The 12,172-nt window shown below is 41.4% G+C and overlaps 1 protein-coding gene across 1 annotated transcript in view; it reads left to right on the forward strand.

The window, feature by feature from the left end:
• Window positions 1–12,172, forward strand: part of TTC39C (tetratricopeptide repeat domain 39C) — a 32,783-nt gene that overhangs the window by 17,077 nt on the left and 3,534 nt on the right. Inside the window, exons 6-13 of the mRNA XM_026035444.1 lie at window positions 1,188–1,356; window positions 4,844–4,937; window positions 5,774–5,881; window positions 6,386–6,495; window positions 7,124–7,247; window positions 9,468–9,565; window positions 10,466–10,570; window positions 12,084–12,122. Of these exons, the coding sequence (XP_025891229.1) occupies window positions 1,188–1,356; window positions 4,844–4,937; window positions 5,774–5,881; window positions 6,386–6,495; window positions 7,124–7,247; window positions 9,468–9,565; window positions 10,466–10,570; window positions 12,084–12,122 (847 nt within the window). The remainder of the gene's footprint in view (window positions 1–1,187; window positions 1,357–4,843; window positions 4,938–5,773; window positions 5,882–6,385; window positions 6,496–7,123; window positions 7,248–9,467; window positions 9,566–10,465; window positions 10,571–12,083; window positions 12,123–12,172) is intronic.

A 12,172-nucleotide genomic window follows, 5' to 3' on the forward strand; every position in this document is an offset into this window, starting at 1 on the left:
AATAAACATGTAATTCTTTGTTCAAAACATGTAATGTTTTGTTTTGTGCCACGATTTATTAAATTTCTCAGTTGGTAGCCTACAAAATCTCTAATACTGTAGTTAGTTATTGAGATATCTTTTGTGTGAGAGTTGTACTGTATTCCTCAGTAACTGCTGTTGTCTCTAGTAATTTATATGCTGGTGGAGTAAATAAAAGCATCCCATGAGGGCTCAATGGATGTACCTGTGAGTTGTTAAATAGTATAGCCCTTCATGGAGAAGAATGTTGTGGGAGTCATTGACGTCACTTAGTCATTTCTCCTTATTATCAGCCAGTGCTCTTTTTCAGTTTATTTTTAATTTTGGTATCTAAGAATACTGGAGTGTTCTCTTACACAGTCTTTTTGATCTCTTTAGAGGAGCATTCTGTGTGTACTCTTTTTTCCCAAGCTTTCATACTACATTCTGCTCCTTTTATTGAGTGAAGGGAAAGCCAGACTTAATTTAAAGCCATTTATGAAGGCTGTTTATTATTCTCTTCTCCACAGAATAATACTTTTATTACGAATCTCTAGTTAAGTCTTTGCGGTGCCACTTCTGAAACATTGGCTACAGAGGAGCTAAAATCTCCTCTGTGCAAAGAGGAGAGTCAGATTCCGGATTGGTTAAACAGGCTGCAGATTAAATGTGCCTCCTGATAGCCTTTTTTCCCCTTCTGAGGAAATGGGAATGCCCTGGTTTGGGGCTGCTCCCTGCTTTACACGGCCTTGGATGTTTTACTGCTTTGCTCTTCTTTGCAGGAGTGAGATGTCTGCCATTTTGAATGTATTCATACATTAGATGTATTTCTGATCTGAAAATCAGATCTTTTACATGGATGTTGTGTGTTGATAATAGTCCTTTTTTAAAATAATTATTTTTTAAAGTTTTAGTGCAGTTCTTTATTTTTTAATTTTGTAGACTTCTAAATACTGACTTTATCTGGCGAATTGTTGCTGTGAGCTGCGTTCAACTTTGGGCAATGTGCGTTGAAATGTGTGCTCAGGTGCAGGTTAGGAATACACGGATGTCTTATGATAATGTGAAAGAAAAGACTCGTACCCTGCTTTGTTTTGCAGAGCCACTGTAAAACCTGCCTGTCTAGAGCATAAACCTCTGAAATCTTTGCTTATGAGTTATAATCTTTATTCTTCTGTTTCTTGTAGATTAGCTTTGTTGTGGTACCACACGGTTGTTCGTCCCTTTTTTGCTCTTGATGGCAGTGATAACAAAGCAGGATTGAAAGAGGCAAAAGAGATTCTTGCAAAAAAAGAATCTGCTTATCCAAATTCTTCTCTGTTCATGTTCTTCAAGGGAAGGATACAGCGATTAGAGGTACTGCGTGTTTTCCTCCTGACTGATATATTTGTTTTTTCCCCTTGATATTTTATGTTTTGCTGATGTGAACAAACTTTGCAAATTGGTGTAAGGATATAGTTGTACAGAAGGATAAGTAAAGAGAAAGGATTAATGTCTTCCCACTTTCAAGCTCATGTGCCAAATCAGCTCTTCCATTACTTGTGTGTGAATGAGTAACACTTGGAAATTCTTTTTCTGCCGCTTGATATACTTGCAGCTCTGTGCTGAAAGGAAGTACTTTTGGTCACTTAAGAATTTCTTGTGGTATAAATAGCTGTTTCTCTTCTGCTTCGGAAGCTAAAATGTGGATATTCAATCAGTTGAAGACATAACATTTATCTTCCTCCTTTCATTTTGTGCCTTGTACAGCTAATGATCTTCAGTAATTTCCTCGAGTAACTGCTTTTGCCTCTAAGAGGTCAAGCAGGGTTTCTTCTGTTGCTCTAGTGAGCGCTGACTCGAGCAGAACCTGTTCCCTGAAGCTGTTTGGAATCCTGATGCACAGGATTCTTCAATATTCTTCAATAACTGCAGTAGTTTTGTGTTTTCTATCTTTTTCACTGAGACTTTTTTTTAATCTGAGAATCTGCGATAATCTGAAGTGACGATGAGTGCTTCAGACGGCTCTGCTTCTAGCTGCCCCTTTTGTCACATGAGAATATTTACATTAGCAACAACAACAAAAAGCACAGAAACAGCATGTTCAAACCCTGCGCTTTAATATCTCAATTGCAAGCACACATCTTGATAGTGACGCTTATTCTGTGCTTAGTTGCGCAGCTAATTCTCATTTGAAAGCAACGTAATATTTTGATGGAGACAGTAACAGGACACCCAGGCAGCTTTTCCGAATCCCTTCTGTGGCAGACCAGTTTTTGCTGGCATCTTTTTGTAACTTATTTATTTTTATATTGGAAATATTTTAAGGTTCCAGTAGGAACCCCCTTTGGAATGGGCTGTTGCAGTGATGTGTGTCGGGAGTTACCCTGTCACAAGCCAACTGTCACGAGCTGCGAAGCTCTTTGCTCAGGGGGAATGTTTTAAAGCCATTAAAGTTCACTCCTACATGTATTCCGTTCAGCTGAACATGGCAGAAGTTCTCACAGATGAGTTCCAAGTTCTTTGGGAGTAGCTATGTGTAATGAATGCAAGAGTGGTTGAAAATACATGTATGAAGTAAAGCTATAAAATAGAGCTCTGAAGGCTTTAGTTTTTATGTAGTGTCCTTTCGATGTACGCTGTCCCCCTCTAACTTGACATATGTTTTTCTATGTTTTCCCTTATTTCTGAGCTTAGGTCTAAAAGCTTCACAAATTTTTAGTGCTGGGTAAGAACGAGAGACTGTCTTCAGATTTCAGAACAGCTCTGTGGGGAAACCCAGCTTGATTCAGGAGCCTTTACAGTTACTTAGTTGGTACTTTTTGGTGTGCTTTGTCCTTGTTGCTAGTGTGAGAATCATAACATTACATTTCTGGATTTGAGATTTAATAATCCTCTTTATGTAGTTCTTTGTATCACAAGTTTTATGGATTCATACGTCATCTTTTTTTTTTTATTTGTATAATGTCAGAGAAAGGCATGAGTGCTGGCAGTTGGAGGATTTAGAAACCTCTACAGTTTGCAAATTTACATTTCTAAAAAGTTGTATTTGGCAATTCTGAGCCGTTTATAATTCCTTCACTTTGTTCTCTGAACCCTTACATAGTTAGCAGTGTATTTATTTTAAGGATTAACACCAAGTAGAAATTCATATTCCTGCACATTGTCACGGTCCCTAGGGATGATTTAAACTTTACTTATCAAGGAATGATTCTAAAAGGTTTCCTGAGCCTGATTAAGGAAAACTTTTGAAGATCTCAAAGCACTTGGGAGATGTATGAGATTCTGGAGAAAGATTAGGAAAGATGGAATACCAGCCTATGGAGCAGCATGTGGTAGGGTGTCCCGTGTTTCCCCTGCTGTCCAGGATTTGGTAGGTTGCGCAGTGGGAAGGTGATGCCATTGCCCCGGTCATCGTGCAGAGCAGCGTACCCTGCACTAAAGTGATATATAGCGCTCTTTTTGTTGTCGTTTAGAAGTTAGAGAAAGTTCAGGGGAACAAGAGTTTGGCTCTCTTTGTGTTTTTCTCTGAAGCATTTCCAACAGGGTCGCACTGAATTGTGCCCCGTACTCTGGGTGTCCCTGCTGGAGCAGGGGGTTGCACTAGATGGTCTCTAGAGGTCCCTTCCAACCTCAACCATTCAGGGATTCTGTGTGAATTTTGAAACTTCTCAGCTTAGAGCTTCATCTTGGTGCTTCCATCACACTTCCTCTATGCGAGCAGACTCGTACAAGTTGTTTTCCAGGACACGATGCGGCAGTGTTTTTATTACTGAGCGGTAACCCAAGGGTGCTACTGCAGAAGTAGAGGTGCGTGCTGCTCGGGCACCTCGGGCCACACATCACTTTATTTTCTAGATGTGCAGGGTTTAGGTGAGTGTTGCTGTGGTTTCCTTCGGCAGTTGCGCTGTCCTGATGCAGCACGTGGGAGCGATTGTGCGATAGCTTCTTATCAGCTTAAACGGTGTCCTCTGGTGAGACAAGGAAATCAAACCGAATTGCTTCAGAGCTCTCAGACTTAAGAAAAGCTTTCTTGTGTGTGGCCTTAAGGATACAAGTTGTAGGTTTTTGCAGGATTTTCCCCATAAATTTATGCTTGTATAGGTGGCATACAAGGTTGCTTGTTTCTGGGTTTCTTTCACATGCTTAGCTGGCAGGGGCTGGTTTAAAGATTTTATTTGATTGTGTATAGAAAATGTTTGCGAGAATAAACACAGAAACACTGTTAATGGGACTGTAGGCCCTATTGAGAGATATGTATTTGTATAAATTAACTAAATGTTGATTTGCATAAGGCCTCAAGCTGCAGAGGGTTACAGAGAGGTCTCTAAAGATCCTGTTTTGTCTGTGAAAGCTAGAAATCACAGAATTACAGAATGGTTGAGGCTGGAAGGGACCTTTGGTGATCATTTAGTCCAAACTTCGCTGGCCAGCACTGAAGAGAGTCAGGTCTCAGAAGATGAATTTATTGCTTTATCACAATTAGCCCATGCGTCTCTTCAGAAGTGAACAGACATGGAAGGGTTTCCCTGCCAGGGAAGCTGTTGGACTTGTAATGTGAAGCTGATATGGGAGCAAATATTGTTGCTTTCCCTTCAGACTGCTGCCTCTGTGGGGTTCTGTAGTTCACTTCAAACAGTCTAGAATCTGAGCTGAACTCGGAGGCTTTTCTCTCCATAGAATGCAGGACATCTTCCATTTAATTAAGTTAAAGGCTGCCCCAGCTGTGTGACTTTTTTTTGCCTATATAATGATTTTTAATACCTATTAACAGAAATCAGTGTTTTCTTAAGTCTACTGGATAATTTGAATTAAGAAATTTGACTTTTTTTTTTTTTTTTTCCCCTCCTTCCACCTTTGTTAGTGTCAAATCAATAGTGCCTTGACCTCGTTTCATACGGCTTTGGAACTTGCCACAGACCAGAGGGAGATCCAACACGTCTGCTTATATGAAATAGGTAAATTAGATATCTTTGTTGTAAGTAATTCACTTTGGAGTTTTGGCCAGCAGCTAATAGGCCAGCTTATCTTAATTAGGATTTAAAAGAAGTTTTAAAATACTGGCTGTTGTCTTAATTGGTTGAATTGCATTAATAATCCTGTCTTCTTGTTTGGGAGTGGGTAGCATTTGACAGTTGGATAATTTTAAAACATTTTTTGCCGAATAGCTGGTGCAGAATTATTTAGTAGATTGTGGAACAGAGGACAAACTATTCCTCTATACAAGACTACTTAAAATGAGTGATGAATTAGGTTCATCTGTGGAATTACCATTTTTTTACTTAAAAATGAGTAAGTTTAAGAAGCTTCACAATGTGCAGGATTTCTCTCAATTTCCTCACAGTATTGGCTAAAAGCAACAAATAATGGCATATTCTTTCCAGTAAATGATCTTGATTTGCTTGCAAGTGCTGAACATAGAGATACTCTGCTCTACTTTTAAATGTCTGCAGTGAAGGAGTCTTATCACAGGTTGTCAGAGTTCCGTTGCAAGTTGCAGCATTGTACAAAATATTTTATAAAACATTCTTAGTGTCTGGATCACCTTGTTGATCCAGAATGCGTTTTGTCCTGTGTGGCATCTATAATTCAGCATTTTTGTAGTAAATTTAAACCAAACCTTCAATGTATTTGTGTTTGGTTATGCTTTTATTGTTTTTAACTTTCCAGCTCTTGGCATAGTTGTTGAACTAGCTGCAGCTCTCATGACAACTGTTACGGTTCAGTAATGTTTACACCAGGCTTGAGGTACTGTGCGTGCTCTCTCATGACTTTAAGTTGGTCTCGTTTTCAGGCTGGTGCAGTATGATAGAGATGAATTTCCAAGATGCATTTGAATCTTTTGAAAGGCTTAAAAATGAATCCAGGTGGTCCCAGTGCTACTATGCTTATTTGACAGCAGGTTAGTAATTCAAGGGGATGGGTAAGTGATAAGTACAGTTGTGTGTAATGCTTCAACATGGCTTGTTTTATTTGGGGGAAGCTGCCAGTGCACGTAGTGCTTCCCTTGGTGCTTCCCACATTGCTTCCTTCCTGTGCAGCTCTGGGTCAGAAGTTACTGCATAACTTTATCTATATAAAATACACAGTCTCCATTGCTATGGCTGTTATACGATCGATTGCCAAACTATTTTAACATACTGTCAGCAAATAGTAGATTCCTAGAGTTTGGGCTATATTAGTCTTTAATAGATAGAAAATAAAATATTGATGGATTTGCTACTGCTCTCAAAGGGTGTGTGAGGGAGGGGGATTTGCACTTTCGCCGAGTTCCCTGTCCGGCCCTTTCAGAAGTCGCTGTTTTTTCCCTGTAGTATGACAGCTAACCTTCATTTATCCTCTTCATGTCCCAACACTCTAAAATCTGCTTTTTTGCTTTTGCTTTTTTTCCCCTGTGTTGTTACAGTGTGTCAAGGAGCCACTGGTGATGTCCATGGTGCTCAGAATGTCTTCAAGGAAGTGCAGAAGCTTTTCAAAAGAAAAAACAATCAAATTGAACAATTTTCAGTGAAAAAGGTTTGATTTAGCTGAGGCTGAATTGTTTTAGTACAGTAATTACACTTGGCAATTGCCTTGTATTCTCCACCAGCATTTATTTTTGTACAAACTGTTTTCTTCTATATTGCTTCTGTAGAATTAGAGGGAAAGATTCAGGTGGAAAAACAACAGTGCCATGTATTTTAAGGAACAAATAAATAATATGTGAAAAGCTGTTTGTTTTTCAACTTAACCTAAGTACTTCTTACAGGTACAAACACATTTTGCTGTGGTTACTTCGGAATTTTTCCTTCTAGTTGTGCATTTATTACTCACTTTTATCTTGTTGTATTTTTCAAAACCTTAATATTTTTGAGAGCTAAGAGTTGTCTAGGGAATAGAAACTGTCGGTCGTGCAGATACTGCTGAGCATATGTATGCAGCTCTTATGGTGAAATGTGTAAACATTTGAATTAATTGAAAGATTTTGCTTTGTAGTCCTGAAATCTTTAAACTAAATTACCACTGACTGTATTTTTATAAAATTTTGGGTGCTTTCCTGGAAAAGTTAGAGTTATTATTCATGATATGCTGTTTGTGAGTATTTTATATCCCTTATAAAGAGACAGCTGACAGATCTTCTGCTTTCTTCCTCCCTACTTTGCAGGCAGATAGGTTTAGAAAACAAATGCCAACCAAAGAGCTCTGTGTCTTGGCATCCATCGAGGTGTTGTACTTATGGAAAGCCCTTCCAAACTGTTCCCTCTCCAACCTACAACATATGAGCCAAGGTATGATACAGTCCCTTGGGTTTTGTTGCTGTTGTGGTTTGTCTTTGTTTTGGGAGAAATTTTTAATCTTTTTTTCCAGTTGATTGTAGTAGCTCGAATACTTAAGCCCATCTGCATTCCTAAAATAGGCTACGTAGCAAAAGGAAAACTGATTTCAGTAAGATTTGGCTTAAAACTTTATTTTACTATTTTTGGTAGCCATTGTTCAGAGTCACTAAAGAAAACTCATTTAAATCTAGCTGCAAAATAACAGTAGAACCAATAAAGCTAAATACATATTTTACCTGAAGTGCATCCTTCAAGGTCTCTTACAAAATGGTAAGGATTTTGGTTGGTTGCCCTGGCAGCCTTTGTGGTGACAGGGACGGTTGGGACCTGCCTCTTTCTCAGTCTGCAGAGTCTTTGAATGAGATCTGTCAAATGCAGGTTCTGGTTGCAAGGTGCTTAGCGCTTCTACTGCCCTTATCTCCAGTGATCAGCCTTGGCTGCAGTCTGCAAAGAGCTTCAAGTTATTCGCTGCTCCTCTAGAAAATGACCCTCCCAAAATAGCTGCCACTGCAATGCTTCATTGCTCGTGGTGTTGTGAAACTGGGGGGATTGTACGTGCTGTTAGGCTAGAAACCTGCCTCGCCTTGAAGTCTGGCATCGAGACTGTCTGGCATCAAGACTAGCTGTGGATTTATTTTTTTTTTAATTAACCACGGTTCATTCATTTAGCTTGGTTTTCTAGTCCTGGAAGATAGTGGTGAAGGCTTTAAAATTAGATTTGCTTTGATTAAAAATAGATTTCAGGATGCTTTTTCTATGCTTGTCTCTTGGCTTCAGAGCAGTGTGCTCTAGCGGTAGCAAAGACTCTGTACTTTTATCCCACACTCTCAGAAGCAGTTGAGATCCTTTTTTACCAGATTCCAGCTGGTGGTGCCCAACTTCATGTGAAATAGATAGCAATATTGATGGTGAAAAATCAGAAGTGTAAGACACTGTGCTCAGCCAGAAGTGATGCTTGAAGGTGTTCTGCGTAGGGTGCTCTTGCTGCGGCTCCTACATACCTATCTCAAGAACTGTGAGATTATGACTGGGTGTTTTGTTTTTTTGCCTTTTTTTGAACAATTGAGATACATTCTGGGCATTTTTTTTCAAAGCTTTTCTTTGCTAGAAGATAGCTAGAAGATAACTGGAAAATACAGCTCTAGATTGCAGGAATTAGTTTGTCTCCAAGCTCTACTTTTGTGAGTAAAATGCCAAGCAGCTTGGGACTTGTAATAGATGTGAAAGAATTGACAGCGTTATGTAACATCCAAATACTTAGTACAGCCAACTGTCAGTTATAAACAGGTGGTTTATTTGGGCTGGGGATTGAGCCTGGTTTGAGCGCAGAGCCTGTTTGAATGGGGCAGGATTAATTAGATGAGGCCGAGGGCGGCGCTGAGGCGGCTCTGCCGCTCCCGGCCGCAGCGGTTCGACGCCTCCTGAGGAATGGGAAGCGCTGCAGACCAGGGACTCCCTGGAAGAGCTGGTGCCCGTGAGCGCTTCCCCGGAACGAGCCTCGATCCAGCCGAGCTGGAGCCGAGGAGGCGGCGCAAGCCAGGGCCTCGGTTGGCTGGAGCCGGTCGCTACGTGTCGGGCCGGGAGCACCGTGCGGCCGCGGCTCCGTCTGCCCTCGGGCCTGCGTCCCCCGGCCACCAACAGCCCTGTCCTCTCGGCAGCGCTGACAGGAGCGCTGCCCAAACGGCCGGGCCCGGCCCGGTGGGCCTTTTACATCCAGGACAGACTTCTGTCTGGCGTCCGGCCTCAGTTCAGAGCCAAGCACCTTTCTGTCTCCGTTGGTCATGTGGATATGCTTCCTTTTTTTTTTTGTAGTGGACACCTTATAAATTGGACTGTGTGTTTGGCCTCTGATACCTGGGACAGGCGAGTCACCTGTAACACCAGAGAGAATTGATTGTTTCTTATCTTTTCCTTCTACCGGATCTTTCAAAGTCTCCTCCTCATGAGTGTTGGAGTGATTGATGGGATTCCTGCAAAATAGGATGCATTTAAAAGAAACCAAACTATCATGTTGTGTATGACATCTCTAGCTTTCCTAGGAGTTCTTCTTTCCAATTAAATTTTAGTCACCAGACTAAAGGTCATTGTAGGCCACACTTCTTGTCTAGGGAGGAATTTCAATCCATCTTGTGTTTTTGTTGTTGGTGTTTATTTTATTTTTTTTTTATTAAGCTTGTCAAGATGTTGATGATTCATCTGCGGTTGGTTTGAGGAATCTGCTTCTTGGTGCCATACACAAATGCTTGGGAAATTTTCAAGATGCCGTTCAGGTAAGTATTTTTTCAGTGATAAATTTCCCCATGAATCCTATTTTATGAGCTCTTCTGTAAATATTGTCGAGTAAAAACGTAACATAAACCATTAGTTCTCAGCGCTATTGATAATCCCGCTGTGCAGATTCCAGGGTAACAAGTCATGTGCTCTTCAAGTCATCCACGTTGGCCTCGCTCATTAGGCTTCCGTGTTGTAACAACAAATGTCTACTGTTGTACAAGCACCACCGCTAAAGTGGCCTGTAGCAGTAAGAGTTAAGGGGAAGCTGGGAAGGAAAATGGAGAAATTCTCAAGCTCTGCTAGGTTCTGTTGTCCAAGAAAGAAAACTGAACTTTTAAAAACAATTGGGAGAATTACCTCTGGAAGGCATATGTTGGACTGATCTGGCTCCAGAGCTATTAAGACACTGGGAGGATTGATCACTAGCATATATCAAAGTATAATTTTCCTGTTGCTCTAGGCTTTGATCTGTAGGTGCAGCTTTTTTCTTTATTATTTAATGGAGTTCACATAGGCGAGGGAGCTAGTGCCGACTTTAAATCTTTTTATCTGGCGCTCTCAAACATGTTTGAAATAATCCAGATATATCTAACACTTTTTTTTTCCAGAGATTAATTTAACGAGGAGCTGTAACATCAATTTAAAGTTAAAAAAATCTCTGAAACAATCAGGATGTTGCTTGGTAAAAATGCAAGCAATCTAGTTTTGCCTTGATGGGGTATTGTCTGTAGGAACCTTGGGGTTATTGCTTCAAGGTTCTCCATCGCTGGAAATGAATACATTCATATTTTGGCTTTAGGCTGATTTATAGTGCTTGATGTTGAAAGACGCTTCTGGATTTTGAAGTGATCAACCAGTCTCTTTTAACGTGTTACTGCAATTTTGTTTTTTATCAGTTTTTTCAGCGAGCTGCTAAAGATGAGCTGTGCCGTCAAAACAACTTGTACGTTCAGCCATACGCCTGCTATGAGCTGGGCTGTCTTCTGCTGGACAATCCAGAGGTAAGAGTGTGATGAACTTTAAACTCTTACAGTTGGGTGGGGATTGATAAGGTTAAATAACAGCCGACCTCCAGGCTCTGCAGATGTCTTGGTGGCTGCCGGTGTTGGATGTTCCGGTCTTTGCCCACACGCTGCCGTTTGGGGAACTCGGACCATCCCTGAACTACGGCAGCATGTTGCCGTTCCCCTTCTCAGATGTGTAGGGGCTGCTGCTTGGAGTTCATGTTGTTTCATACTGCTTTGGGGCAGCAGTTGCAGGGTAATGGGAAGTGCCTGGTTTGTTCATTTGTTTTTTACTGTAGTCCCACAGCACTGTATGCAGGTGCTAAAGTGTTTGGGCTGACAGCATCTCCTCCTCTTAGGAGTCTGTTTTCAGTTGTTCTAATCGTGTCAATTCTGAGCTGAACCTTTCCCTTTAAATGGGAAGGAAAGGAGGCCATTTCAAAAGAAGTGGCTATCATGACACAGGATAAAGCTAGAGAAAAGGCTTTTTAAAATAATAATTCATTTTTGAAAGCCTTTATGCTATATGATTTAGAGCAAGACCTTGAAATCTGGTAGGAGGGTCTGAGGGCAGTGTGGCTCCTGCTGCCTTGTTCGATAATGCTTGTGTTGGAATTTGCTGTGCCTCTGAAAACTGTCCTGTTCACAGCACTTGGGGCTGCTGCTATATGGGAGAGGACGATGGTAGTGAAATAGGAGGGGTTCAGTAATTTGGGAAGAAGCCTTCCTTCTCCCTTGCAGCACAGGTGCTTCCCACTCCGTGCTCTGGGGAGTCCTGCAGGAGCCTCTGCTCCTTGCTCGGAGCTGCTGCTCAGAAGCTGGAGTGGCGCCTGGTGCCGGAGCTGAAGGCAGGGAACGCTCCCTCTTGTGGCACTGGGGCTCCGGGCAGGAGAAGCTGCTGCACTTGGGTGCCGAGAGCATCCAAAGCTGCGGCTAGAGACACCTGCCCGGGGGGGCCTGGCAGGTCCGGCACGTGGTCCTTTCCTTCCCTTTTTTTCTTCTTTCCGTAGATGATCCAGCCCGCAAGCTGAGATACCATGCAGGCCATTCTTGAGCTGTGCAGTGATTAAAAGGAGAAGGATTTTTAGGATTTTAAAAGTCGTGTTTAATAGGAGTTTGAAACTGAGCCTTCTGAAACAACTTTTAATGCTTAAAAATAACCCATGTTTTTCAAGGTTTTTTCAAGGCTGTCTGTGGTTAAGAAAGAGAACTTTTGATCAGTTATTTACTTGTTTGCGTTTCTGGGCGTTGTTACCGTCACCGTTGGCACTAGCAGCCTCCACGTCAAGTTTCATTTTCTCCTTTTCTGTAGAAGCCTTAGAAATACGCAGTGAAGCTCATCTCCTTAGTGTTTCTGGTCTTGGAACGTGAGGGATTTTCATGTGCTCAATATCTGGATTTCAAGATAGAGGTGCTATTTCAGACTGACCCAGCCATGTACTTGGCATATTTTCTGTGACATCGGTAATTTGTTTTTAATGCAGTGTTTATCTCTCTCCTGTTTTTTCAGACTGTGCCAAGAGGCAAAACTTTACTTCTCCAAGCTAAGGTAAAAGCCAAGACACTTCCAATGACATTTTTGGGTGAGAAAGGCATCTC

The sequence above is a fragment of the Nothoprocta perdicaria genome, unplaced genomic scaffold, assembly GCF_003342845.1.
Source record: "Nothoprocta perdicaria isolate Ctin4 unplaced genomic scaffold, notPer1 scaffold_16, whole genome shotgun sequence".
NCBI classification, from domain to species: Eukaryota; Metazoa; Chordata; class Aves; order Tinamiformes; family Tinamidae; genus Nothoprocta; species Nothoprocta perdicaria.